The sequence below is a fragment of the Acanthaster planci genome, linkage group LG11, assembly GCF_054643075.1.
Source record: "Acanthaster planci isolate LZ-2023a linkage group LG11, COTS_SCS, whole genome shotgun sequence".
NCBI classification, from domain to species: Eukaryota; Metazoa; Echinodermata; class Asteroidea; order Valvatida; family Acanthasteridae; genus Acanthaster; species Acanthaster planci.
The window spans coordinates 5,002,115-5,027,025 of record NC_141787.1 but is presented as its reverse complement, the minus strand read 5'-3'; the positions used below and the strand labels follow the sequence as shown (position 1 = coordinate 5,027,025).

The 24,911-nt window shown below is 39.3% G+C and overlaps 1 protein-coding gene and 1 long non-coding RNA gene across 3 annotated transcripts in view; one reads left to right on the top strand and one right to left on the bottom strand.

Moving 5' to 3' along the window:
• Window positions 1–24,911, bottom strand: part of ass1 (argininosuccinate synthase 1) — a 30,037-nt gene that overhangs the window by 4,882 nt on the left and 244 nt on the right. Inside the window, exons 2-10 of one of the 2 annotated variants that reach the window (XM_022239211.2) lie at window positions 16,370–16,515; window positions 15,936–16,004; window positions 8,002–8,190; window positions 6,829–6,885; window positions 5,805–5,981; window positions 5,265–5,355; window positions 3,575–3,659; window positions 3,009–3,073; window positions 1,635–1,708 (exon numbers count right to left, since the gene is read on the bottom strand). In XM_022239211.2, coding sequence (XP_022094903.2) covers window positions 1,635–1,708; window positions 3,009–3,073; window positions 3,575–3,659; window positions 5,265–5,355; window positions 5,805–5,981; window positions 6,829–6,885; window positions 8,002–8,190; window positions 15,936–16,004; window positions 16,370–16,507 — 945 coding nt within the window. In that variant the 5' untranslated portion in view covers window positions 16,508–16,515. Of the gene's footprint in view, window positions 1–1,634; window positions 1,709–3,008; window positions 3,074–3,574; window positions 3,660–5,264; window positions 5,356–5,804; window positions 5,982–6,828; window positions 6,886–8,001; window positions 8,191–9,960; window positions 9,982–15,935; window positions 16,005–16,369; window positions 16,516–24,911 lie in introns of those variants that run through there. The other variant, XM_087143189.1, reaches the window with a different exon arrangement.
• On the top strand, window positions 19,730–21,345 carry LOC147797268 (uncharacterized). Its single transcript, XR_015427263.1, has 2 exons — window positions 19,730–20,237; window positions 20,503–21,345. It is a non-coding gene; the product is annotated as an uncharacterized LOC147797268 (long non-coding RNA).

Sequence of the window (24,911 nt, the reverse complement as noted above, 5' to 3'; positions counted from 1 at the left end):
CGCTACAGTGTATTTAAAATCATATGGAAATCAAAGGACTGAAGGCTGCTAGGGTTATTGTCTACATAAACGTTAATTTTTTTGTGGTTCTGGTGCACAGACCAGTCTCAATCATGCGAGATTACTGAACACTTTAGAAAGCCACCCCCAACCTGAATCAGTTTCCCTGTTTTTACACAAAATTGTCTCTTTGCTTTTTCTGAATTTCAGTTGACCCACAACTCCTGTGGTCATGAGGATCTTAAGATCAGTGCTGTAGTTGAATCCATCCCAGGTCCTCTCAGTAGTCCAGTCACAAGTCCTTTCACCAGACCCCTCATAGGTAACAGGGAGATTAAACGACAAAGAAGTGCTTTTGTCACTGTTCAAGTGTTTAGCTTGTGACTCGGCTGGAGACTGGCTGACTTTTAGTGGACATGCAGAGACATGTAGCGGACTTGACTACAGTGCTGGTTGAGATTTGACTACGGTGTTGGTTGACATTATCTGCACTAATAAGCAGGTCATGGTTTGAGTCACACGCAAGCAGATTTGTGAATTTTTTCTGCTCCTAGGTCTGGAATGCAACAAGTGTACAGTTTTAAATCAACTACACTGGCCAAGAGCAAAAAGATTGTTCAAATTACACCTTCCCATTGCAAAATTCCATTAATAGGGATAACTGACACATCCACAGTTTTAACTAAGGCTTCCTGACCACACTTTATTCCTTGGCTTTGATAGGTCTGTTATCCTTCACCCGTCAGCCGATAGTGTCTGCTTTTGGTATGTCAGTTATTTTATGCCAGCCAATGGTAGATAAAACAATGGTTTGCCATCAGTACAAAAGCAATATCGAACCCCAAAATAAACACTACACTATTAAATACTAAATGAACAACCCTCTTTAAAAGTTTTGAGACGAGCACATTTTGAGGTAATGTCTGTCACCCATCAAAGATGGTGCAAGTATTCGGTAAACCCTTGCCACCCATATGACTAGTAAGCAATGAAATTGTAAATGTATAACTGTATAAATGATGTCCTTGCTGAAGGCAATACTCAATGATCGTATAAAACTCTTTGCAAGGCACACCCTTTGAAATCTGCCATTTAGCCACTCCCCTAAATGCCTGCTTTCACTTTATCCTCTTAACCCCTTCGCGCCGGGAGGCGGCTAGACACGCCATAAAAATTAAGATCCTCAGCCCGCTTTTCAGCTATTATTCTCGGCCCATGCTCGAGCGAACACGGTGAAAGAAGACAGACCCTGGCTCTTGTATATATGGTGATTGGCCTTTGTGTGTAGCCCAGAAATGAAAAGACCGAATTTGCATCATAATCACCAGCTTCACAATAGTCCCCACTTTGAAAAGAGGCAACAGGAATGTGGAAGGGTGAGTAGAGTCGCATGCCACTGAACAATCAGCCTTTTCAGGGCCACAAACCGAGAATTTGCAGTTTAGCAGGTGGCCTTCATGGCCAAGCGAGGCTGGAATTCTTGGAGTCGGCTTTCAGAAAGAAATTCCCATCATCAAGGGGTTAATATAAATGCCACCTAAAAGCCAACAAACTTTTTCTTCCAAAAATTTCAGAGTCTATTCTTTCTTTCACAGTTTCAAATAAATACTAATTTACTAATTTCCAATCTATACCTTATCCATGGTAATATTCTCAATATCCAGGTGAGCTACTAGCAGAATTTGGCCTCCTGGACACTCATACACCCCTTGAATGAAAAGAAAAATGAGTATGATGAGAACTTCTCATTGAAAGTTAGAGGATTATCAACAGTATGAACTGTGAGAATTGAACTTTCAATCTTTGAATAAAAAAGGGTTCTTCTTCCCCTAAAGACTCCACACTACACTACAGTAGCACTGTGAGCTTGCTGTAATTACACAAAGGGCCCTTTAGCCAACAGTTGACATGCATAAGGTCACCACGTCAAAATCAGCCTCATACAAACAAGAGGCATGAACCACAAAGAAATGGAATCTTATACTGAAAAAGTACAACACATGTCCTTGTACTCCAAGCCATTGAATGGCTAATCCTCTATAAATATATTACCTTCCATTGGATTGAATATTTGGTTGTAGCAAATTCCTACAAAAGCAGCAGCAAAATGTACATGTTGTTATAGAAATCAAAAGGACAAACTTGAGGGGAAGATAATTTTTGGCCTTATTGTTGGTCATATGAATTCAGCTGCCTTTCAGTTTACTTGTATGAAATATGCTTTAAGAATGCTATTTGAAACCAAATAATTGAATTTTTTTCCTCTTTTATTTCATTGATTTTCCCCTCCAAATGATCAATTTGACAGCATACATATGAACATTTGACAACTGACTACACTGTACATTGAATCAAACTATAAATCAATCCTACAACATTGTCACTGGGCATTCCTGATGTCTCCTTCAATATTGAAGTATTGTGTAAGGTTTTGACCGGAACCACAAACAATCACTTGCCACAGGCAATGATTACTGCAATGTCTTTCACTATTGACAGGGGCCACTATCAATGGCCAACGGATTCGTTTATAGCACCTTGTGGCAGACAATGGCAGACTGCCAATTTAGGGCTCGACAACTCATTTGAGGGAACAATGACCTTCAGAATCACCTGACAGTGGATGTGAAGGTCACAATCACTGTCAAATTTACTTCTTTAACCCTAACACTCCTCAATCCTTGACCTGTTCGAGGACTGAGGAGTGTTAGGGTTAATCAACTGTTTGTAGTTGGCTCCAACGCAAACAAATTCCCCCAAATTGAAATTTTTAAATTGTTTATTAGTATTGGATATTGGTCTTACTGTAATTTATTGTGATTTACAAGTGTTGAGAACTATATGTGGTGTGTTGCTGGGTTAACCAGTGAGCGATCAAGGTGAGTTCTGCTATATGGTATATTTTCATTCTTTGTAGGCAGAAGTTAAACCAATCAATTAATAAAAAACTGAGACAGCATAGCATACTAGATGAAAGCATACGATGAGAAAGTATTCAGGGAACTTACCACGACTCTTCATTCCAATGAAGCGGTTCTCAACAATGTCAGTTCGACCAACACCATGCTTTCCCCTGTCATGAAAAACAACAAACATTAGGAACTTAAAAAATAAACAATCCCATGTGTGGAAATAAGCTTGAAACAAAAGAAAAAGAGAGAACTATTCTTAACCATTTGCCAATGGTATCATTCCAGTTATCTTGTCCCAGGCACGGTATTAAGTTTGGCAGAATATACCAACTTTCTAAAATGACACGATACCACCACAACCCAAGTCCTTTACCAAGTTGAACTTTACAAATGCTCCAGGACACTGTTGTGAGGCAATTTTTGATGAAGCATCCGGGCTCATGGCCATTTGAGGGCTCCATGCACGCTCAACCACCATGGACTACTTCAAGCCTGTGTGTGTCAACAAACTTCATGGGAATCATTCTACAGTGGGAACGAGTACAGACGTCAGCCGCTACTACATACAAAATACACAAGAATGCCCTTAAACCCTTGGCATTATGGAAACAGAAAATCCTTGCATATTAACAAATCACCCAGGGCAACGTAGTTAAACTTACCCAATTTCATTCAGGTACATATACAACTCAAGAGGGTCTGTCTTCTCAGTGCCATCTGCCACATTCTTCACTCGCACAGGGACACCTGCCCACCATAAAAACAACACACTCAGCTTGATGAACTACATGTTCATGTATCTTGTCAATCAGATAGTTACTGAGGTCGTCTCTGGACTGTGATTTCTGATAAACACACCTGAAGTTATTGACCAAAATGTGACCTGTAACAACAAAATGGGCGTGAAGTTGCATTCTGCTCCTTCCAATTTTGACGGTTCAAAGACAGATATTGAGGTAGAGGTCAATTTTGGGGTTTTGTAATATTTGGAAAGATTAACTTGTCTCCTATTTAATTCCAAATATCGCAGGATCGCATATTTAAAAATGTCATTTTCTCAGCAATTTTGATGGTAGCATTATTCGTGCCTAGTCAGAAATGTTGAAACAGTGATGGAAACAAAGACCAAAGCTGTTAGAATAATGTCACATTATCACCTTATACTTTTCCCCTATGTGTTCCATGTACATACCACTGGAAAGCTCTCTTTCTGCTGAATTGAAAAATACCAGTATCTCAATTGTGACCCACTCTGCAAAAAAGGGTATTAAGGGGCACTATGCTTTTCACACTAAGGGCTTTTGTATGTGGACAGGGTGATTTTTACTTCTTGATTTATTGTTGTCTATTATATTAATACTTTCACAATTCATACCAGAAACCTAGCTCTTGCTGTGAGTATTAAGAGACTTCCTTCTTGGCTGATTTCTTTTTCCTCTTCCTGTGATTAAAGGGCTTTATCTCTGAAAGCAATTCTGTGAACGTGTATGATATGATTATGTAAAAATCCCACTATCTCCAAATTACAAAATGCTGCAGGGTTCAAACCTGCACTAAATTAAAGCTTATTGTGACCAATTCAAATGTTTCTGTAACTCATTTTGAAAAAAAATGTCCCCTTATACCCATTTTTGTGGAGCTGGTCACAATTTTGAAAATTTCGACTTTCAGCTCATTTTGTGGTGACAGGTCACAAATCTTTCTGGGAATTTCTTTTAAAGAAATGGAACCCAAAGGCTACCAATATTTAATAAATTGCATGACATTTAAAGAACAATGACTTCTGTTAGAAAATCAATCAAAGCGTGTTCAATGGTGAAACAAAGCATATTGAGCAGCCGTCTTGCCTATTGACAATGGCAAAATGACAATTTGTGTATGTAAGGGACAATCAAATCCAACTATCGGAAATTTGCAGCACAAGTTATCTATTTTGCTACACCTGGCTTCCTCATTTATGAAGTTTTCTTTATAGGTGTCTCATATTTGTATCACGTTCTTGCAGAGTATTCAGGTTGGCCCCAGTGTTATTCTCTTGCCCTTGTGACCCAGGTTCAAATCCCACCTAAGTCAGTATTTTTACTTGTATCTATTTGTTCTATTTCTAATCTCACGTAATAGCCACGCAATTCAGCTTTTAACTGCAAATTGGTTTTGATAAAAATGAAATAAAGAAAGGTCAGGCTATCCTGATTGCATGCCAAATACATGTGGATAAAATAAATACATGCAATTTACATCTGAGTTAAGTTCGTAACAAATTCAAACTTCGCAAACATGACAATCTATATTTGTGAATCGAAAGATTGTAGTGCAAGTAGTTATAATATAACTCTGCAAATATTTACACACCCCTTTTAAATTCAATCTCCAACTTGTCTGCAACATCAGGGGCTTTCTTTGGGTCAACGGTCATCTGATAAAGGTCATCCGGTGCCTCCGTCTGCAAACAACCGCACACAGAAAACAATCTCAGGAACACTTGTGAGAAAATAATGCACAGCGTTCATGAGCGTTTACCAAGTTAAATACAGTTTAGTGAAACACAGTGACAACTTGGTGCTGGTACTGCACACAAATGAAGTTTAACGAACAAATTACGAGACTGTCAAAGAATTAAAAAATCATATGTACAACTTGTTGATGTGCCGTACGTGTGCTTTTCTTTTTTTCTTTAAGCTCAATGTCATGATTAATATTCTAGTAGCTTCTTTGGTACGTAAACAGAGGTAACTCTGTACCCCGAAAATGAACATTTTTTGTTCTAAATACGAATATGGACAGCCTTAAAGACAAACATGAAAGAAAAACCATGGTGAAAATTGTGATGGAGCGCATGTTTCTTTCCACTACTTATCCCTACTGCCCTAGATTCGCAGACAACACATTTACCATGGGATCCTCCAGGATACCAGACTCATAGCTGATGTGCATTAGGTTGGCATCCATGCTCCAGGGTTTCTTTGGGGTGATGGACAGCGGAATGTTCTGCTGCTTGGCGTACTCAAACAGGTCGTTACGACCCAGAAAGCGGTTGTAGAATTCTGGCATCTTCCATGGGGCAATGATCTGGATCAAAGAGGTTGATTACAACAACGAATGTATGTGCATTCATCACGTAATGATTCATGATTCATCCTTCATCCAGGGGCATGTTTTTGTGACCCTGGCCAGAAACCTGTTTCTGCTCCAATCACTGGTTTGACTTTTTTCCAATATTGTTTACACCTATTTAACATTACCGTCTATTCAATAAATTGTTTATCACACAGGGTTTCTCTTGAAGTAATTCTAATGATTGTTTTATCAAAGATTTAGGTTTCAAATCTCTGCAAAAAAATGACTGAGCAAGATCGGGTAAATAGAGCCCATTAACATCTTGTATCTCAAGTCTGTAATATATATAAATTCAACTTTAACTATGCACTACAATCACATGTGATAACACACAAAAATAAAATTCATTAAAGTAGTACGAAAATATGCCACTGAACCGCTGTACAATGACTGTGTACTTCAACTAACCATTAAAACCAAGGAATTTTGTTTTTTGTTGACACTGTATAACCAAGAAAGAACCCAGGCAGCATATGTGACTCATGCTACTGACACACTGATGAGCTAGGTAGTTTTCTTCACAAGTGGTCAAGGCCTCAATAATGAACACAGGGGATGCCCCAATGAGCATTACACGTGCATAACTGAGAGAAGGGGGGGTTCTAAATTGGAAACCACCACACACTGGGATTCACATTAAACACTGACTTAGAGAGCTGCTGGTTGGGTCTTCAAGGGTTAGGAAAGCCACATTTTTTCCATCAATCCCTGAAATTTGTCTTTTTTTTACGTCAATGGGAAGTCGCTCTACCTAATTCTACTCTGCCCCACTGTAATTAATTTCGTCGAATTCACAAACCTCGATATCAGGATGGAGGGCATAGGAAGACAACTCAAGTCGAACCTGGTCATTGCCCTGGGAGGTAAAAAATTCAAAAGAAAATAACGTAGGATTATTTTGCGTTTTTACAGCAGTGTAACTTTGTAAAATAGTTACTTGTTTGGTTTTTGGTTGCAATAGTGAAATATACTTTTTCCTCAATTTCATCAAGTTTTGCACTCTACCCACAAGTTTTCTAATACTGTACTTGTGATCAGCGCTGCCAGAGAACTTCACAAAAATTCACCTGGGGCGCGTTCAGGAGCACAACATGTGCACTGGTATCAGCGTACCCTGCATACCTTTATCACTGGAATGAAAGCAAATGTACACAAAGTAGGCAAACTGTGGAACCGAATGCACGGCACCCTAGGTTGTCTGGGTGAGAATTGAACCTGTTATCTCCAGCATAATAACACAGAGGATTTAACCACTTACCACCTATCTTTCCAAGATTAGCTGAATGGGTCATTTAGATATGAACATGTGGTTTTGTTTATTGCAGTCAAATACTAAATCAAAGAGCGGGCTTCATTTTCACAATTTTATGGATAAGCGTTGATTTATATTTCATAGCAATCGGTGATGTTTAATTTTGTGGCTTCTTTTTAAATTACTGAGAAGAGTGTTCATGTATAAAAATAACAGGTAGTTGAAGAAGTAGTTCTTCCATCTTCCCAAACACTTCAATATGTGCAAAGTAAATTAACCCAATAAACCATTTGCAAGTTAAATTTGACCCAAATCTGGTACACTGAGTTCTTTAAATTCACATGAATATTACAACTTGAATTCTCCTTACTAAAACCACTGTAGCTATACCTCGTGATTCGGGGCAAGCTTTTGCTTAGTTACATAAGACACACCTCGCAACAATACACTGTTCTCAATGGATAAGAAGGGCACAAAGGAACCAGTCCATTCCAGAGATGGCGGATCGCTATGCAAAAGCTTGCCTCAAATCTTGAGGTAGCAACAGTGTCTTCAGTCTGGGGAATTCAAATTATGTTTATGTGCAGTCAGATAACTCAGTGCACCAGATTTTATTCAAATTTAACTCGCAAATGGCTTATTGACAGGAAGGGATAAACTTCTACAAGTCGATCATTTATGAGCAGAATGCACAAGCAAGTGACAGTGGCTAATGCGTACTTTGCCTGTGGCACCATGGGAGATGTACTGAGCGCCTTCCTCCTTTGCACACTTCACCAGTCCCTTGGCTATCTGCGGCCGGGCGAGGGCTGTTCCCATCAGGTAGCGGTCCTCGTACAGGCAGTTGGCCTGAACGCTGGGCCAGATGTTATCCACCACAAATGCCTTGCGCAAATCATCGACAACATACTGTTATACAAAAAAACAACAGAATAGAAAAATGTGAGCGGACACATACCACACGTCATACATGAGAAACATAACCCTGCTTTACTGCAACTTCCAACTTACATGTACATCGTCTGACTTACAAAACTGAAAGTCAACGGCCAGGTGAGGAATGTCAATTGTGCAGTATTTTTCTGTATGCCCACAGATCTAAAATTCTTCAAATAATACTTCTAAAAGTGTATCCTTGTATTCTGTACTGGTGTTGCAAGGGGGGTACCTACTCCCCTTCCTCTCCCCCAAAATAAAACTGAAAAATAAAAAAGAAAAAAAGGGGTAAGGAAGCAAAACAAATGGGGAAACATGAGTGGAAAGTGGAGGAAAATCATTCAGTTGCTTGAAAACAATCCCCCAAATTAACCCTTTAATCATTTACCATATTTTAGCTTATGAGCGTGTGATCCTTTTCCTCTAGAAAATTCTCTCCCCCGCTGAATAAAGTAGGGATTCCCCCGAAAAAAAATCCTGATGACGCCTGCCCTGTTTTTAAATGTATCTCTTTAGTGAATAACTTTTGCCAAGTCAACAGACACAAGCCAAACAGTAAAAACCACACGAAGCACCCGGAACTACCAAGGCACAATTTGCTTTAAAAAATCGACCCAAAGCTGCAAGTTAAAAATACATGTACCGGTACAAAGAAACCTGTCACACAAAGAGTGGAACACTAAACTGGTGAAACAACAATAGAAATCTCCACAACAATGACATGTCAATGCTGTGACCTGCACTTCACGGCCCACAATTTTTCGGCACTAATTAGCACATCTTTTCAGCCAACCATCAACACAAACCAAAAAGGGATTTTCGCTCTTGGAGTATTTGATAATTTAAACATGAAGGCATTTTCGTAATAAAATGTTTGAAGTTTGATATTCAATGCAGTGCTGTACCCAGAAAAATAAAATGAGCCACCACTGGCTCCATGGGAAAAAAAAGTGAGGCATCTGGCCGATTTTGTACATACATGTACTGTACCCATGTTTTCAAAATATCCAGCCATGTGCATATCTTTGTTTAAGTCTCAACATTAATCCGTCACTTATCCGAGGGACAGACAGGCTTTGGATCTACTGCTTGTGGAATAAATTAAAAATGGCAACCAATTCTACGAAAATACAGCTGGAAATAAAAAGACAAGACCTGTTTGTTCTCTTACATTTGAGTATTTTGTACCTGAGACTGGACCAGACCAAGGCAATCTTGAAACCTTTTGGTTTCAAAATTACATTGGAAACGGCAACAAGTTTACTGCATTGGAATCATGGAGTGTCTAGTCTGCTGGTGCATTTGATCAATGTGCATATCAAACGTCTCTTCATATACACTCTAAACAGTGTGCGACCACAAACCGGTCCACTTGAGTACCTACATGTAGTACCTGTCGGTCCACTTGGGTACCTACATGTAGTACCTGTCGGTCCATTTGGGTACCTACATGTAGTACCCGTAGGTCCACTTGGGTACCTACATGTAGTACCCGTAGGTCCACTTGGGTACCTACATGTAGTACCTGTCGGTCCACTTGGGTACCTACATGTAGTACCTGTACATGTACCTATCTGCATAAAAAGCAACATTGCAGTTTAAAGTGGGCTCATGCTGTGTTTATCTACATAATCAGATAATAAGATTGAGAGAAAAAAGTGTGATCATAGAGACGTATCGCACTGTGCACGTAAAAGACTGGGTAGCATTCATTCGAGAAATATGACTGACATCTTTTCTTACCTCCATGGACTGACAGGGTGGGTGACTAAAAGGGACAGCTCATGGCCGACATTAGCGATTACAATTAAACCTTTGGTTGCATGTGATCATTTTTAGGTGCAAATTTGACTGTTTTTGTCACACTGTACAGCGCTGATTCAACCAGGAAAGTGCTAAGTACTGTAGTACTCTATGTGGGTTTTTCAAATCCATTCTACATGCACCTTGATTCACTGCACTGCATTCCCATACATTTTAAATGGACAATCTCCACAACTAAGGCATACCAACACGACATACCAAAACCACATCTACCAAGCCTTAACACATGATACAAGTACATTATATCACACTTTATTTGCACAGTTGGGTAGATATCTCATGTTCCCACGGACTGAAATATCAAGCATTCCTAGGTATGGAAATTATTCAGCCACATCCACTCATTATGAATAATTAAACAATAATTAAGAACAACAATGCAAAAATAATAAAAATAAGGTGAAGTACATTTAAAAAAAAAACATGTTTCTCGTCCCCGCCCACTTCCTTTTTGCAGGCCACCTGGATTTGTTTTACTATTCTTATTTTTGAAAAATGCAGTAAAAAACACAAAGTGCATAAATTCATTGGAATATAAATACCTGAGAAATAAGTAAGCCGAAGTTTTCAGTATAGACTCTGTCGTTCTATTTGTACACCACATAAAATCGACGCACGATTGTAAAACATGTCTTGGTGAGAGTCTAGAGCAAGGCGAGTTCACCAGAATCTGTCTGCATGTACTGTACATGAAGGTACATGTACTTCATAGCCAGAATGTGACCAGTATGGGACTTAAGGGCGTTTCGAAATGGGTTAGCTTTCGTTTTCATTTTTGCTGGTCCCAGTCAGAGTCTGGCATGCAATTTGGAATACTGCATCAAATGGCTGGAATCAGCGAAGCCGACAACTAAGCCTAATTCACTGATTTCAAAAATGCCCTAAGCTAAGGCTTGAGCCCTTGTTTAAAGAATTCGCTCACACGGCAGTAGTCTGGTTCCCAATCCCATTTTCATCGATGCATTCGGAGTTAGAAAATTTCAGGGGGGAGGGCGGGAAACAGTCTAGCTCGGCCGAAGTTTTCTGTCACTCATGCGTGCTCATCATAGGCCTGAATCTTGTTTTGTTAGGTTTCATCAAAGTGCAAGTCAACAAACGGTGATGGATACATTGTATGTCACAAGTCCAAAAGGTAAAGTTTTGTAGTAGAAAAAATATAGACTTGCAAAAGTAAACCAACAAAATGTAAAGAAAAAAAAATTGCCTAAAATATATTCAATTAATCTTCATATGTTTATGGAAAAACACAAGCACATTTTCACTTATAGCTTGGCATGTACATTTGTAGGTTTTGAGAGTTGACATTTGGTGCTTGATTTTATCTGTAAAATTACTCATCAAAAATAAATCTTGACTTTTTGCGGTAAAGCAAATGCATCTAGAACTGTTAAATGTAGACCAATACAGCACTAAACGATACTGTAAATATGTTCAGCTATTTGTCCAACTTGTCTTTCATTTTAACATGTCTTTGAACAGTGGAAACACTAACGGTTGCAGGAAATTTTAAAATGGTAGCCGTCTTGAAAAAAATACAAATAAAAAATAAAAAGCCCTGCTTTCTTCTTTAAAAAAAAATCCGGACAAGAAACATGGTTTTTTTACTTCGCCTAAAAACATTAAAAAGATTTACATTTACAGTTTAAAACTTCAACAAAAAAATTTCAAAAATTAAGCAAAAATAGAAGCCAACTGTAAATTTCATTTAAGCTGGCAATGATGGCTTAGATCAAATACATGATAAAGATACGATAATAAAGGTCAAAATGGCAATTCATATAATGATCTGACAAACGAACTTTACTCCATCCATATGGTACATACCCCCATACTACCACAGTGTACATATTTATACATGTACATGTGTTTTTTATATACCAGTACTGCTGTGTGAAATACAAAATTTGTGCTTTAAGAAGTGCTACAAGCATCATAACTGAAATAAATGTAAATATGTAGAAAGACGATTCCAATTCTTTTGTATGAGCTGCACCAAAATACGTTACAGCTCACCGATTACAATAAACAACTAATGAAATTATACAATAGTACCCCAGTATATTCCTGCAGAACACTTTAGATCATGGGTCTCTCAGATCTCTCTGGAAATCACCACCTGACGTCACCACACACAAATCATTGGGGAAGGGGGTAGGAGAGAACGGAAACCAGCCAACGCAGAGGCAATATGCAGCGCAGCAGGCAATCAATGATGTACAAATCAATTTCATGCTTGTGGTTACACTTATTGAAAAAACACCCGTTATTAGATTGGAATTGTGATTGTTGTTCTTACAGCATAGCTGTAAGGATCACAGGAAAAGGTGTTTGAGGTCAGGCAGAGGATGATTGCACATGAAAAACAATGCATGGATTGACTTGAAGGAACACAAACTAAAGAACATGTCTAAAATGAGCTTCCAAGGCTACGGCTATGTCTATTGTAAGGGCGTCTCCATATATTTCTAATGGAGGGAAGCCTAAATCTGGAAAAGTGAGGGCGAGACTGAGAGATAGAGAAACCAAGAACACATTCATGAAGGGGTGATGTACAATGTATCAATATATCAATTTTACACTAACCCCCTAGGGTGTATGTAAAATCATATTGAAATTGGAGGATTTGGGACTGTTAGGGTTAAAAAAAAATTGCAACTGTTTGAAAAGAGGACAAAACCCTCTTTTGGGAAGGAAAAACAGATGCTGGTAAAATGTAAACTTGTGCAAGAAAATAAGGTTGGGTCTACGCTTCTCTAGACATTTGAGGGCACTGCTGCTGTGATGTCATGCAAGGAAGACACTGTTCACTTTAATGTTTCTCTGTTCAAACTGTGAAATGCAAATCTGCTCAATGTAAACAGTTCTAAGAAAAGGTACGTTGCCCACCATTGGATTATTCCCAAGTACACATATCTACACAACAATGGCATCACCATACCAGCAAAATATCAGCATTTCCTGGATTTTTTGTGCAAAAATCAACACAAAATTGAATTTTTCTCCCTGGATGTACATTTTGCCCATGGATATGACAATTTGTGCGTTAGCATAAAAACAGAAAAGGCACCAAAAAAAATTAAAAATCAGAAAACCAAATTAAAAAATAAAGTCCACTAAAATTCAACGGTTGTGGTGAAAATGCCCTGCAGAAACCCTCTGGTATGCATGAACTCATTGGTCTTCTATAAAAACCTACATGTGCATGTACACATACAATGTACATGTACACCTATTTTGACTATTTCTTATTTTCATCGGCTGTCCTCTCTCCTATCACTACAGTGATTTTGCAATGAGGCCTGTAAGCCTCCGACAGACATGGGTCATTAAACGGCAGACTCCCTCAGCCTGAATAAATCACCACAGAGCCTTGGGTTTAATCTAAGATGGGAGCCACTCTAGTCAGGAAATGACAAAGGAACTGCTTGGAGAGTGTGAACTGAGCTGGTATGAAGTGATATTGGAGCCTCAGGCACTGGCTTGGCCATAATCAATGGCTGGGGGGGACGAGGATTGGTGTACATAATGAAAAACCCTCAACAGACATTTGTGTTTGGCAAATCTTCAAGTGTTTTCAAGATGACCATAACAAATTGAATTATTTTGCACAACAGCGAACAATTCATCTACATGTTCACAAATTGTATTAAACAGTCAGTGTAAAATTTTAAATTAATATTTCTCTTGACATAAAATTTAAATTTCATTTGACATTCTCTGATAATGAAGAAAGTAAATGCTACCATGGTAACAATGCCCAGTAACTACAAACAAACCGAAACAGCTCTTTTCAAATGTGCTGTTTTTTTTATTCAACTACTCTTGGGATCACTGCTCAGCATACATTAACTTCTACAACATTTATTTTTACAGGTTACATATGTCAAATGTTATCGTTAATTCCATGCAATATGCACTTTGCTCAGGCATACACGTATACATTTTTGTACATGTATCTTGCTAATTCACATACCCACATATCCATTCCAATTTTGCTGAGTTGGAAAATTCCCCTGCATCTTGAAAACCCCTTACCCGGCAAATCTCCATTTCAGCGGTACATGAGTTGGCTTAGACCTGATGATGACATCTTTGTCTATCGGTACATGTGTGCTTTCACATGGGGGCTGGCTGGATCTTGTCCCCCTCATTGCCAAACCACGATGTCATTATGTTCAAGGTTGACTCAATGTGTGGTTTTTCTTATGTTGGTACTGGGCCAAAGCACATGCACATGTACAGGAAAATGCTTGTGTCCTGCGGGACTGAAATATCTTGAAGGAAGTGCATGTCACGGGTACATGCAGCTCTGAAGGCAATAAACATTTTAAATCACAACCAAGAAGGTGTAGTGTGCATGTACATGTACATACCTCATAAATTTACTCTCAGGCAACACAGCAATATGGCTTTTAGGAGCAGCTACATATAAATTTGTACAAATTCATGTATGAAGGTACATGTATATATGACCTCTCAATAATGACAGTTGTATATTGCTTCTCTACCACAATGCTCCAAACATCCAACAGGTGGTCTGGGCAGAAGCATTTAGTCTGCGGGGAGGGGTAAAATGGGATTTTGGCTTTGAAAAAAAAATCACCTTTTCTTTGTTTTCATACACAAAAGAATCCTCAACCCCTTCCTTAAACAACAGTGGTAGCATCATTTCTAGATGCAAAATCGCGGTGCTTTCAATTCAATTTAAAAAAAAAACACCCAACATGTCCCCTACGGGACAATTCCTGTCCCCTCCCCATCTTCTTCCTCTGGTCACATCCATACAGATTTGGGAAGACTTCACAGCCACACGGGACTGTAGCTACATGTACAAGTACATGTAAATATTACTTCACATTTGACCTGATGCCCCTTTGAAACACTGAAAAGCAAATGTCACTGGGATTCCTACACGTAGACAATGCTGGATTTTGTTCCTGCATCAGCAAAAAATTCTCAGCTGGAGTTGAAATGGGGAAAATGTAATGTGAGACTCCCTGGAAATGGTAACAACAATCCTCATCATTGGGAAATGGACAGAAACCACACTGCTTCTCTCCGACAGAGACTAGAGGGTAATCAAAAAATTATTGAAATGTACAGGTACACAGTACGTTCAAGAGAGAAAAAAATAGAGATTAAAAAAAAACCTGCCCACCATTACATAAAATTAAGCTTTTACAGTAATGCACTTCTTGTGTGGGGGAGACGGTCTTTGAAGGTTTAGAATAAGCACAAAGAATGTGTCATATTATCCTTATGAAGAGGAAAAGCCTGATTTGGGGAATCTATATTTATGGGAAAATCCCAAGGGAAACTGAGGGGTCAATCCCACTGTGACACTTTCAAACATTGTATCAGTCAACAGCCAGAACAATGAATGTGCACACACTGCACATGATGTGCCTTGATCAGGGTTGTATGCGTATGCACCTTCAGGACAATTCAAAGGGTCTAAGGAAAGATTGTTTCAACAAGAAGAGTGCCTTTTCCCTTTTGTAATTGAGAATCTGACACTTGAAACCAAAAGGAGGACAATTCTTTTTTCTTTGTTTTTCACCGAACAGCAGACTGATGCGTGTCAATGCAGTGGTTTTCCCAATGTCTATGTGTGCTTTGAATCTGTCATCCACGTGATGAGCTTGAGGATGTCTGCATACATTTGCACTATTACCACTACCACTACTATTAACGCTAAACCTACAGAGCGCTTTTTCCATGCAAACAAGCATGTGCCATGTGGGAGATCATGACTGGTGTATAATGCTCCCTCTTGTTCACATAATATGCAACCACAATGTACATGTACGTGTACAAGAACTGTCATAGCCCAGACAATTACAGGGAGATTCATTCCCATGTTTTCAGATTCCTATGAAGCTCTTTATTTTTACCTTTTTGGCTCCGACCTTGAGGGCCTTTGCCCGAATCTCCTCAAAATCATCATCCTGTCCAACATCAGCCTGAAAAATGGTATTGTAGGAACAGTAATAATTAATATTAGGAAACAAACAGCTTTTCTTTTTTTTTAAGAAAACATTCATCAGATACAAGTTTCACTTTATGCCAACTTTACAGACATTCAGTTCATTGCAAAAGTCTGCTCTGTAATAAAAAAAAAGCTTAACAGAGCTACTCCCAGAGACTGATATAAAAACAGCACGACTCCATCTACACCAGAGGTAACAAAGGACAGTGGACTTCTGAACTCCAGTGCACAGAATCTATCCTGACCTTGAAATGCAAATTCCCTTCGGCTGTTGGATGCACATGTAAGTCAAAAGCACACCACAGATACTTTTTGTGGGACTAGGCAGGCGGGCCTTACCGTGTAAGCTATAACATCGTAACCTTGCTCAATCAACCACTTCAGGATACAGGAGGTGTCAAGCCCACCGCTGTAGGCGAGCACAACAACCTGAGGCTCTCCATCCTTGTTGGCCTTCTTGCGAGGAGGTTCAGCCATTTTGCTCCCTGGGTCGAAATCGGAAAAAGGGTCAATGTTAAAAGGGGAGAACGAATTGGTTTATACATATTATCACAGACAGCTTTAATTAAAAGGAAAATTACGTGGAGATCTTATTCAGACTGAGATCTCAAATGCAGAAAAACTGGCAAAAAACAAAACAGGTAAATTTCACTGACTACCACCTCATTCTCAGGGCATACTTTAAATTCAGTGCATGTATCAACAGAAGCCCCTATAACGGTTTCCATTATTGCTATTGGCAGGTACTGTCACAAGGCGATTTGAATTTTCCACTTAAAATTATTATAATTATATAATTATAACTAATTATGATTATTTTTTGCATAAACCTAATTTTCTCTCCACTATACAGGCTCCATATATTCCATCTTAAAGGATCTAAAAAATTATCCAGATCTGACAATCGTTGTGTTATCTTGAAAGGCACATGCTCCTCTATTGATTTATGCAAGTTTCATATATATACACACATATATGTACACACTGTACATTCTGACTCCTGCAGAACAATGGTAGGGTCCCCTTGAGGCTAATTTTTTGTCACTTGGTGAAAACAAACATACTCTAGGTCTGGGGCCGTTTTTGTGAAAAATCAAGCCTGCTGGGCAGTGTTCTAGCCACAGTGGGTGGTGCCCGGTGGCACCACACGGTCCTGTAAATTTCCACCCGGCTCTTGGGTTCAAATTGGCTGTGCCACCCATTTTTGCACAGATTTTTTGCTGAAAATGTACCACTTTGATCATATTCAAGCTTACAAAGTCGCAGTTTTGGACTATTTTGCAATAAAGACCTAAGAAATATATTTCTCATTTTCTTCATATCAAATCAGCCACTGATTACAAAAGCATTATTGTAAATATGCCTTCACAATGAGATAGGGGGAAATCCTTTCTGGAATTCCCCTAAAAACCCAGCTTTGGGCTACAAGAGCTCTGCTCACTGCGCTTGCTACGCTTAGTAATCCAAAAATTTACCAAGCACTCAAATGGTCCTAGCTAGAACACTGCTGCTGAACAAAAGAAAACCATAAACCTGTGAATAATCCTGAATCACCACCAGTGCTATCGTTACTACACTCTCACGGTACACTAACACTAAGTTTGACAAGTTTAAAAAACCATGAAGAGCACTTGGCACAAGACAAAAGAGCCCACATTCCTCATGAATGTCATGACGGCGAGCAGGTTTTACTCCAACTCTACCTTCAGTAACTATGTTACTAACATTGGTGCATCGCTCGCCAACAAAATCCCAACTAACTCCCACTCGACCCCCGGCAAGCTCGGTGGTCGAGTGGTTAAGACATCTGCACTAGTAAGCAGGAGGTCGTGGGTTCGAGTCCCACCCGAGTAAGCTTGTGAGGTTTTTTCGCAAGCTCTCGGACAAGCACTGAGCATACAGTGTTTATTAATATACGTTGGGTAAGGGCAAACCCGTTATATATAATTAACTCCCACTTTGTTGACATGTACAATTCAACCACATTGTGTTTATTCCTTACACCGAGTAAAGCTGTTGAAATAATTGACAATACTATTGCTATTAGATCAATCTTGTTTATAACAGTGGCTATCCTGAGGACATTCATAACTACCGGCCTATTTCTGTTCTCCCTTGCTTTACAAAAGTTGTAAAGTTTCGAAGCAATTACTCTACTGACATGGCTCTCATTCACTTCCCTGACCCTACATGTTATCTTTAATTCATTATAAGACAAGCTGTATACCACTGGAGTATTCATCAACCTATCCAAGGATTTCAATACCTTTCTAAACTGATTTTGTATGGTGTTAGATGGCGTGTGTGCTTCAGTAGTTTAATTTACCCTACCCCCTTGGCCCTTTTTACTAGGGACCCTTCTAAATCCTCAAAAATCTACCAATATGGGGGGTGAAAAATTTGGATTTTTCCTCAGTCCTCCAAAATTTCTTTGAAATGTAACTTGGAGGTGTGCCTACTGCCTCAATCATTCAAAATCCTACGGCAATTCCTGTCATTATATTGATGCAGGGCAAATGGCATTCTTAAGAGGTGCAATGATTCAAAAGAAATTTTGCTGAATTTATGCATGACTGAGCAAAAACAACATAAGGTCTAACCCACAACCTTCATACATGGCATCCTTCATAATAAGCCATGCACATTTGCCATTCAACCACAATCCTCAAAAATCCTCCGGGCTGTTTTGGAGGGTTTAACCACTTCCTGCCGGGTGACCCGTTTTCGAGTACATAGGCTTTATATGCAGAGCCGGGGATCCCGCAACTGGGACAAAAGAGTTGGGCCTTATAACAAAAGACCATGCTCAGCACAAAAGACTGAGCTGCTGGGCATTACAGACATTTTTTCGCTCTCGATAGTGGAGATAATCCAGCCTTGTTTTGAAAGAGTATACAAGGGTTTGTATATCCTTAACATACACTCCACAGTTGTGCATCTACAGCCAATCTTGACAGCCTTATGTTCTGGGCCCAGTTCTTCATTTGCTTCATTCCTTCACGTGCTATTCACCACTTGTTCCCCTACGCAGGCACTGAACATGTTGAACTTCCCACTTTGGACAAAAGGTCTTTTGCCTTATTACGGTCAGACAGCAAAACTGTAAAAACAGTAAGGCACAGAGGAAATAGCTCTATGACCTGATGATGTATCACAGTGCTAAATGCAGAGCATGACAGGATCGGAACGAGAGTCATCAGTGCATACGTGTATACATGTACATATGCTTACATGTAAATGTAGGGATCTGGGGTTTCCGCGGTGAGATAATTACCTTTTATGCGAATATGAAGTCTGACCTGCTGGTCTATGGCACGAGATCAATGTGCGAGTATGAGCGTCTCTTGCCGTATGCAGACTTAAATTATCTCTAAGCCACGCCCTTCGGCCGGAAGTTGCTTACATTGTATTACATTTTGGCGGGACCTGAGAAGTTTCTGGGCTTTTCTCAGTGACAGTCCCATGCTTGAGACCTGCATCTTGGTGGGCTGGCAGTTACAGCAACATGACTCCCTGTGAGATAACCTAAGCCCTAAATTTCTGTTGGCTTCAGAGTTCACACCAATTTGGGCAAACTTTTAGACGTCAGGGTAAGAGAATTTATGATTGTACATGTCAGAATTCTCCATTAATTAATTCCATATTTTATTCCTATTTTTCTATCAGGTCAATTAATGTCAGATATTTTTTATTTCAGTGTCAGCTCCTGTGCCCAATTTATTTGAACTAAACTTTGGCATGTATTATTCACTAGATTTTCTTTTCATGTTTAATTCATCACTTTACTTCTTCAGGTTACACATCAATGAACAGGGCCATGGCTTTCTGTACTTAGGAATTTGGATGTACTACCTTGTCCTTTTGTATTGCAGTGGAGCTTTCTTTTGTAAAGACTTGTCACAGGTTGTGTAGATAAAGAAAATAAGGCTGGAGTTCTGTGGGCGATTTGAATGTGAACAGAGCACAACTGAGTATAAATGTGATGAACAGTGATAGACATTAGAGAACTGAGAGATGCATCATGATGATGAGGTGTGTGGGCTGAGATGATAGTCCCTATCCCAGTGCCGCGCGAGTTTTGTACTTTGGTTGCGCCATTTGCCACAGCCAGTAGCAGATTTGTCAGGCTGCTTATGAGGCAAAATTGGTTGTCGGGATCATCGTAGCGGCTGATTGACATTCCAAGATTAGAAAACTGAAGAAAACCGTAAGTTTGAATTCAAGTTATTTTGTCATTTATCAGTGCTTTTTGTTGTGACTCTCAAGAAACTGGATGGAGTGATATTTTGAACTTTAACAGCATCAACTAATTTGTTAAAGAGGTGTTCGAAATCAACTTGACGCTAAATTACTGATCGTAGTTGTTTGAGTTCTGACAAGTTTTCTTTGAAATGACTGTTCGAGATTGAGATACAAATTTTTGTTGTTGTACTATACTATTTGGCATTTTGGTGAATTATTGATTCAATTAGATGGCCTTGAAGATCTGAGCTTGGCTCAAAGACTGGTTGAGTTCCGTTCCTCCTCATGCTCGATGGCTAGTTCTTGAATTCCGATGTAACCGTGGTCACAGCACACTGCAGTGAGGGTTCACATCTAAGTTGCAGAAGTGGTCCCGCAGATGTACCAGAGTCGATGATCAAGCTAGCAAGGGCAGATTCTTATCAAGGAGAGACGAACTGATATTACGTCGAACTGTATGTCAGATGTTTTAAATTTGAGAGCAGACGTACACTTGCGAATTTTGACTGAAAGATCTACTATTACATGTATATGCCTTGAACCTTTCAGGTTATTTGACCAATCTTGTTTTGTTTCTGGAGTTTATGCTGACATTTGTTTAGAAGTTTTCTTTTGAATACTTATTTTCCTTGGAGGAACTTCAATTGATAATTCTTTTACTTTGATGCTGACATTTGTTTAGAAGTTTTCTTGCGAATACTTATTTTCCTGGGAGGAACTTTGATTGCTAATTCTTTTATTTTGAGGTAGTTTTCAGAGCTAAAGATTTACAGCATTGTATTAAAGAAATTGTAAACTATCAAGTGTATCTCTTTGATGCACTAGTTTGTGAACTGACTGAATTCAAAGTTTTAATTCACTCATACCTATACTTAACTGTACATACTTGAATTGCAAATACTGATTTCCATGCGGGGGTAAATAGACATTCATTTGATTAATGTAATTTAATTCTGAGTTGTAGCTACACTCACTTGGGAGACATCTGATTGTAAATACGGAGGTGTATATTTTGTATTATAGAATAGAGAAATTTTGTAAATAAATTCGTATCAAATATTGTAAATAGTATAGATTGGGTGTTGTTACAATCATTTTTCTGGCCTGCATCCAGTCCTTCTGTTGCAGTGTCTGTAAAGTGACCACACTGTGACAGTACAGAGACATTTCGTATTGTGACTTTATCATGGACAAAGCGAAGGTAACGTTTATTACGATGTATATGTAAGCCATCACTCATTAATAGTATGTCCTCTGTCTTTCTTTAGGGTCTTTTTTTCCTTGGCTTCTTTTTGATTACAATTTCATTGCTGATTGACACCTGGGAATAAATCGAAGGGCATCAAGCCACAATCGCCTCGAGTCCATTGTTTTGCCTGGTTTTGCACCTCCTATCCTCCTTAATTGGCAGACGGATCTCCACCCTCCTGACAACTGCTGAAAGACCGGACCGCTACATAAATGAGTACAATTATCACACTCACTTTAAATCCTCTGCGGAATTATCTTCCACAACTGGAAATGATAAGATTGGGTGCACACACAAAGAAAATGCTCCATCGACACTAGGCAAATGAACAGCTTGGGAATTCATACAGGTGTAAAGGCAACTGCAGGAAATACATGTAATAACAACAAGATGCATTGATTAAACGTTTCCGGCCGTGCTGACCAAAAAAATCCTTACTTTCATTTCAAAGATTTTCAATAGCTGAACATGTGGCCAAGTGTGCAGAGTTACTGAGTATCTACAACACTGGGGCTACACGCATACATGTACCCCCACTCCAGTTATCAGGGCCCCTCCCCCCTTCAATTGCACAATACATGTACAATGCACATGTGCAAATCCGGCATATTTACATCAATAAAAGCACAGGGCCTACTGAAAGAACACAGACACAGCCAATAATGGCATAAATATTGCAATCTCCTGTCATGGCTATGTGCAATCTCCTACACTTCAGGTCACAGACAGCCAGTGACAGTGGTTAGTGCCTAGCCCAGATTGGACATGTGCACTACATTGAAACTACCATCCTAGGGTATTGATTCATCCTGCCACAGAGAACTTTTAAGCAATACTTTTTCATACTTTTACCCAACAGGCATAGCTGAAATTTTGTTTACATATTTGTTTGGTTTTGTAAATATTTGTTTGGTTCTTTAAATTTGTTTCGTGCCATACAGCCTGGTGTATTTGAAAAAAAAAAACGAGATAAATTTGTTTCTTGAATGCGAGTAATTATTTTGGTAAATGGTAAGCCTCACCTGTTTCATTATGATGTCTTCTTTTGTATGACACCAAAAAGAAATCCAAATTTCTGTCACAGATGACTGAGCATGAGTTGGTTTAATGGACCAAGTCAGAAAGGGCTTGGCACCAAATAGCTGTTTGTTAGAATCTCCAAAATACATGATACCAATCTAAAAGTGATGAGAACAAGGCCAGAAGTTTGTGTTGAAAGATATCAGGGCATGTTGAAGGACACTGGCATTAGGCTGCAGCAAGAATAAGCTGAGTGTGGTCATCTTTGAATCAAAGATTTTGGTAGCGTACTTACTGCATAAACTGTGCACATCTCTGTTGCATCTGGTGCAAACTGGCCACTATACATGCTACAACACGGTCTATTAAACCACTTTGTGCTCACTCATGTGTGATGGAAATATAAATTTTGTGATGTCATAAGAGAGAGATCAAACTGCAACAGATTATATCACCATTTACAAAACTTATCAGTCACACGCAAGATATACATGTATATTAATTAATCTGGGTTTCTTTTTTTTAAAAGACACCCTTATGTCTAGTCTTGGTCCTATATATACATGCTTGTTTTGCTCTTTATGACATTTTTTTTGTCCTACATATCTTGGTTTGGTCCTGTATATACATTTTTCATTTTTCAGTGTCCTTTATGTCCTTTATACATGTACATTTATATTGGTATTGGATTGGTTCTTTGTTTTGTCCTGCATGAATGTACATACATAAGTAAAGGCATATGTATGCCTTTCCTGCATGAGCTGGGCAGGAAAGGCACAGGTTTCTGATCATAATTTCAGTGCGATCTTATACAGGCATGAAAATTGGACTTCAAAAAATGAGGAAATGCCCCTCTTTACTTTGACACTTGGTACAGTATTTTTCAATTTTCAATGCCATGGGTGTGAAGCCATAAACAAGGAAATTAGCTGATCCAAGGAAAAGTTGCATTTCTGCTTATTCTGTCTTTCTCAATGCCGGGGTGATAAGTACGGTGCTACCCTTCTGGGTTGGAATATTCCACAGTTTTATGCTATCTAATTAAACATCTTTTGGGCTAATTACTATTCATGTATTCACATCATGTAAAAGACGAGTGATCAAGGCTCGGGAGCAGTGAATCATGACACATGAAGGCTGTTGAAGTCCCACATTCACAGCACACTTGGGTAATACTGGTGATGATGGAAAAACAGGGGTGAGTTCCATATGGACATCACTAACTTTCCTACAGTGGTACGGTAAATGTGCATCGGCCATCGGAGATTAACATGTCCAAAACAGTCAACTTTAGCAGGGAAAAAATCAAAGCAGTTAGCTTAGAAAATACAATTTTTCAGACCAGTCTCTTTTGTGCACAAGGGTGTCAAGTGATGTCCGTGTGTGGAACTCTTTCCAAATATAGGCCTACTCCTATTAGGTGGCAAAGCAGTTAGTGAAAGAAAAGAGGGATGGACAGGTGCTACACCTGTACGAGGGGAAAGAAGAGAAGGGGCCAACATGGTCAAGAGAAAAGTAGCGGAAGCACAGACCATGGTACCAGTCCCACAAAAAACCCCTACCCCTAATACTCTATGGTTTGTTGTCAGCTGCACTGTCCGTGGACAATGAATCCCAAAGGGGTAGCCTACCCCATTCCCCTTTTTGTACATTTGGCCTACCCCCACGCCTACTACATGTAAATCTAACGTTGGTGTTACGCCCCGATTATACTAGGATAAGTCCCAACTATAGTCATGATAGTTGGGCCCGTCCCAACTAGAGTGCTACAGTTGGGCCGGCCCAACTACAGCAGAGAGGTCCTGTGTGCAGATGTGCCCAGCATGTGCCAAAGCCATATTGTTTACAAGTGTCATGTCATTGGTCATACTCATAGGGCTAGATGAAAAGATGAAGTGCCACATTTTAGTTTGATGAATTGTGTCAAGTGTGAGACACATTGACTTGGATAATATTGAGACATTTGCCACAAACATTGGTCAACAATAGTTGGGCCGGCCCAACTGCAGCACTACTGTTGGGACTGTCCCAACTATAGTTGGGACTGTCCCAACTATAGTTGGGGCGTAACATTACCATGTCTATCCCGACCACTCATCCATCAATCATCCATCAATCACCCAAGCACCAACGTTCGATATCCATTTTTAATTATTCTTCATTTTTTGTACTCACATAAAAAGCCTGAACATGCGAAAGGGGGAGGGGTGAGAGAATGGTAGGCCTATAAAAGTATAATCCCCTTCATAAAATACCACATGCCAGCACATTTCTTTCGCACGTGAACGCCATACAAAAGACACGACACACGTGTCAAGCCATCTTTGGACTTCGTAAACTTAACGAACGCGTTTAACGTTGAAAGTCAGT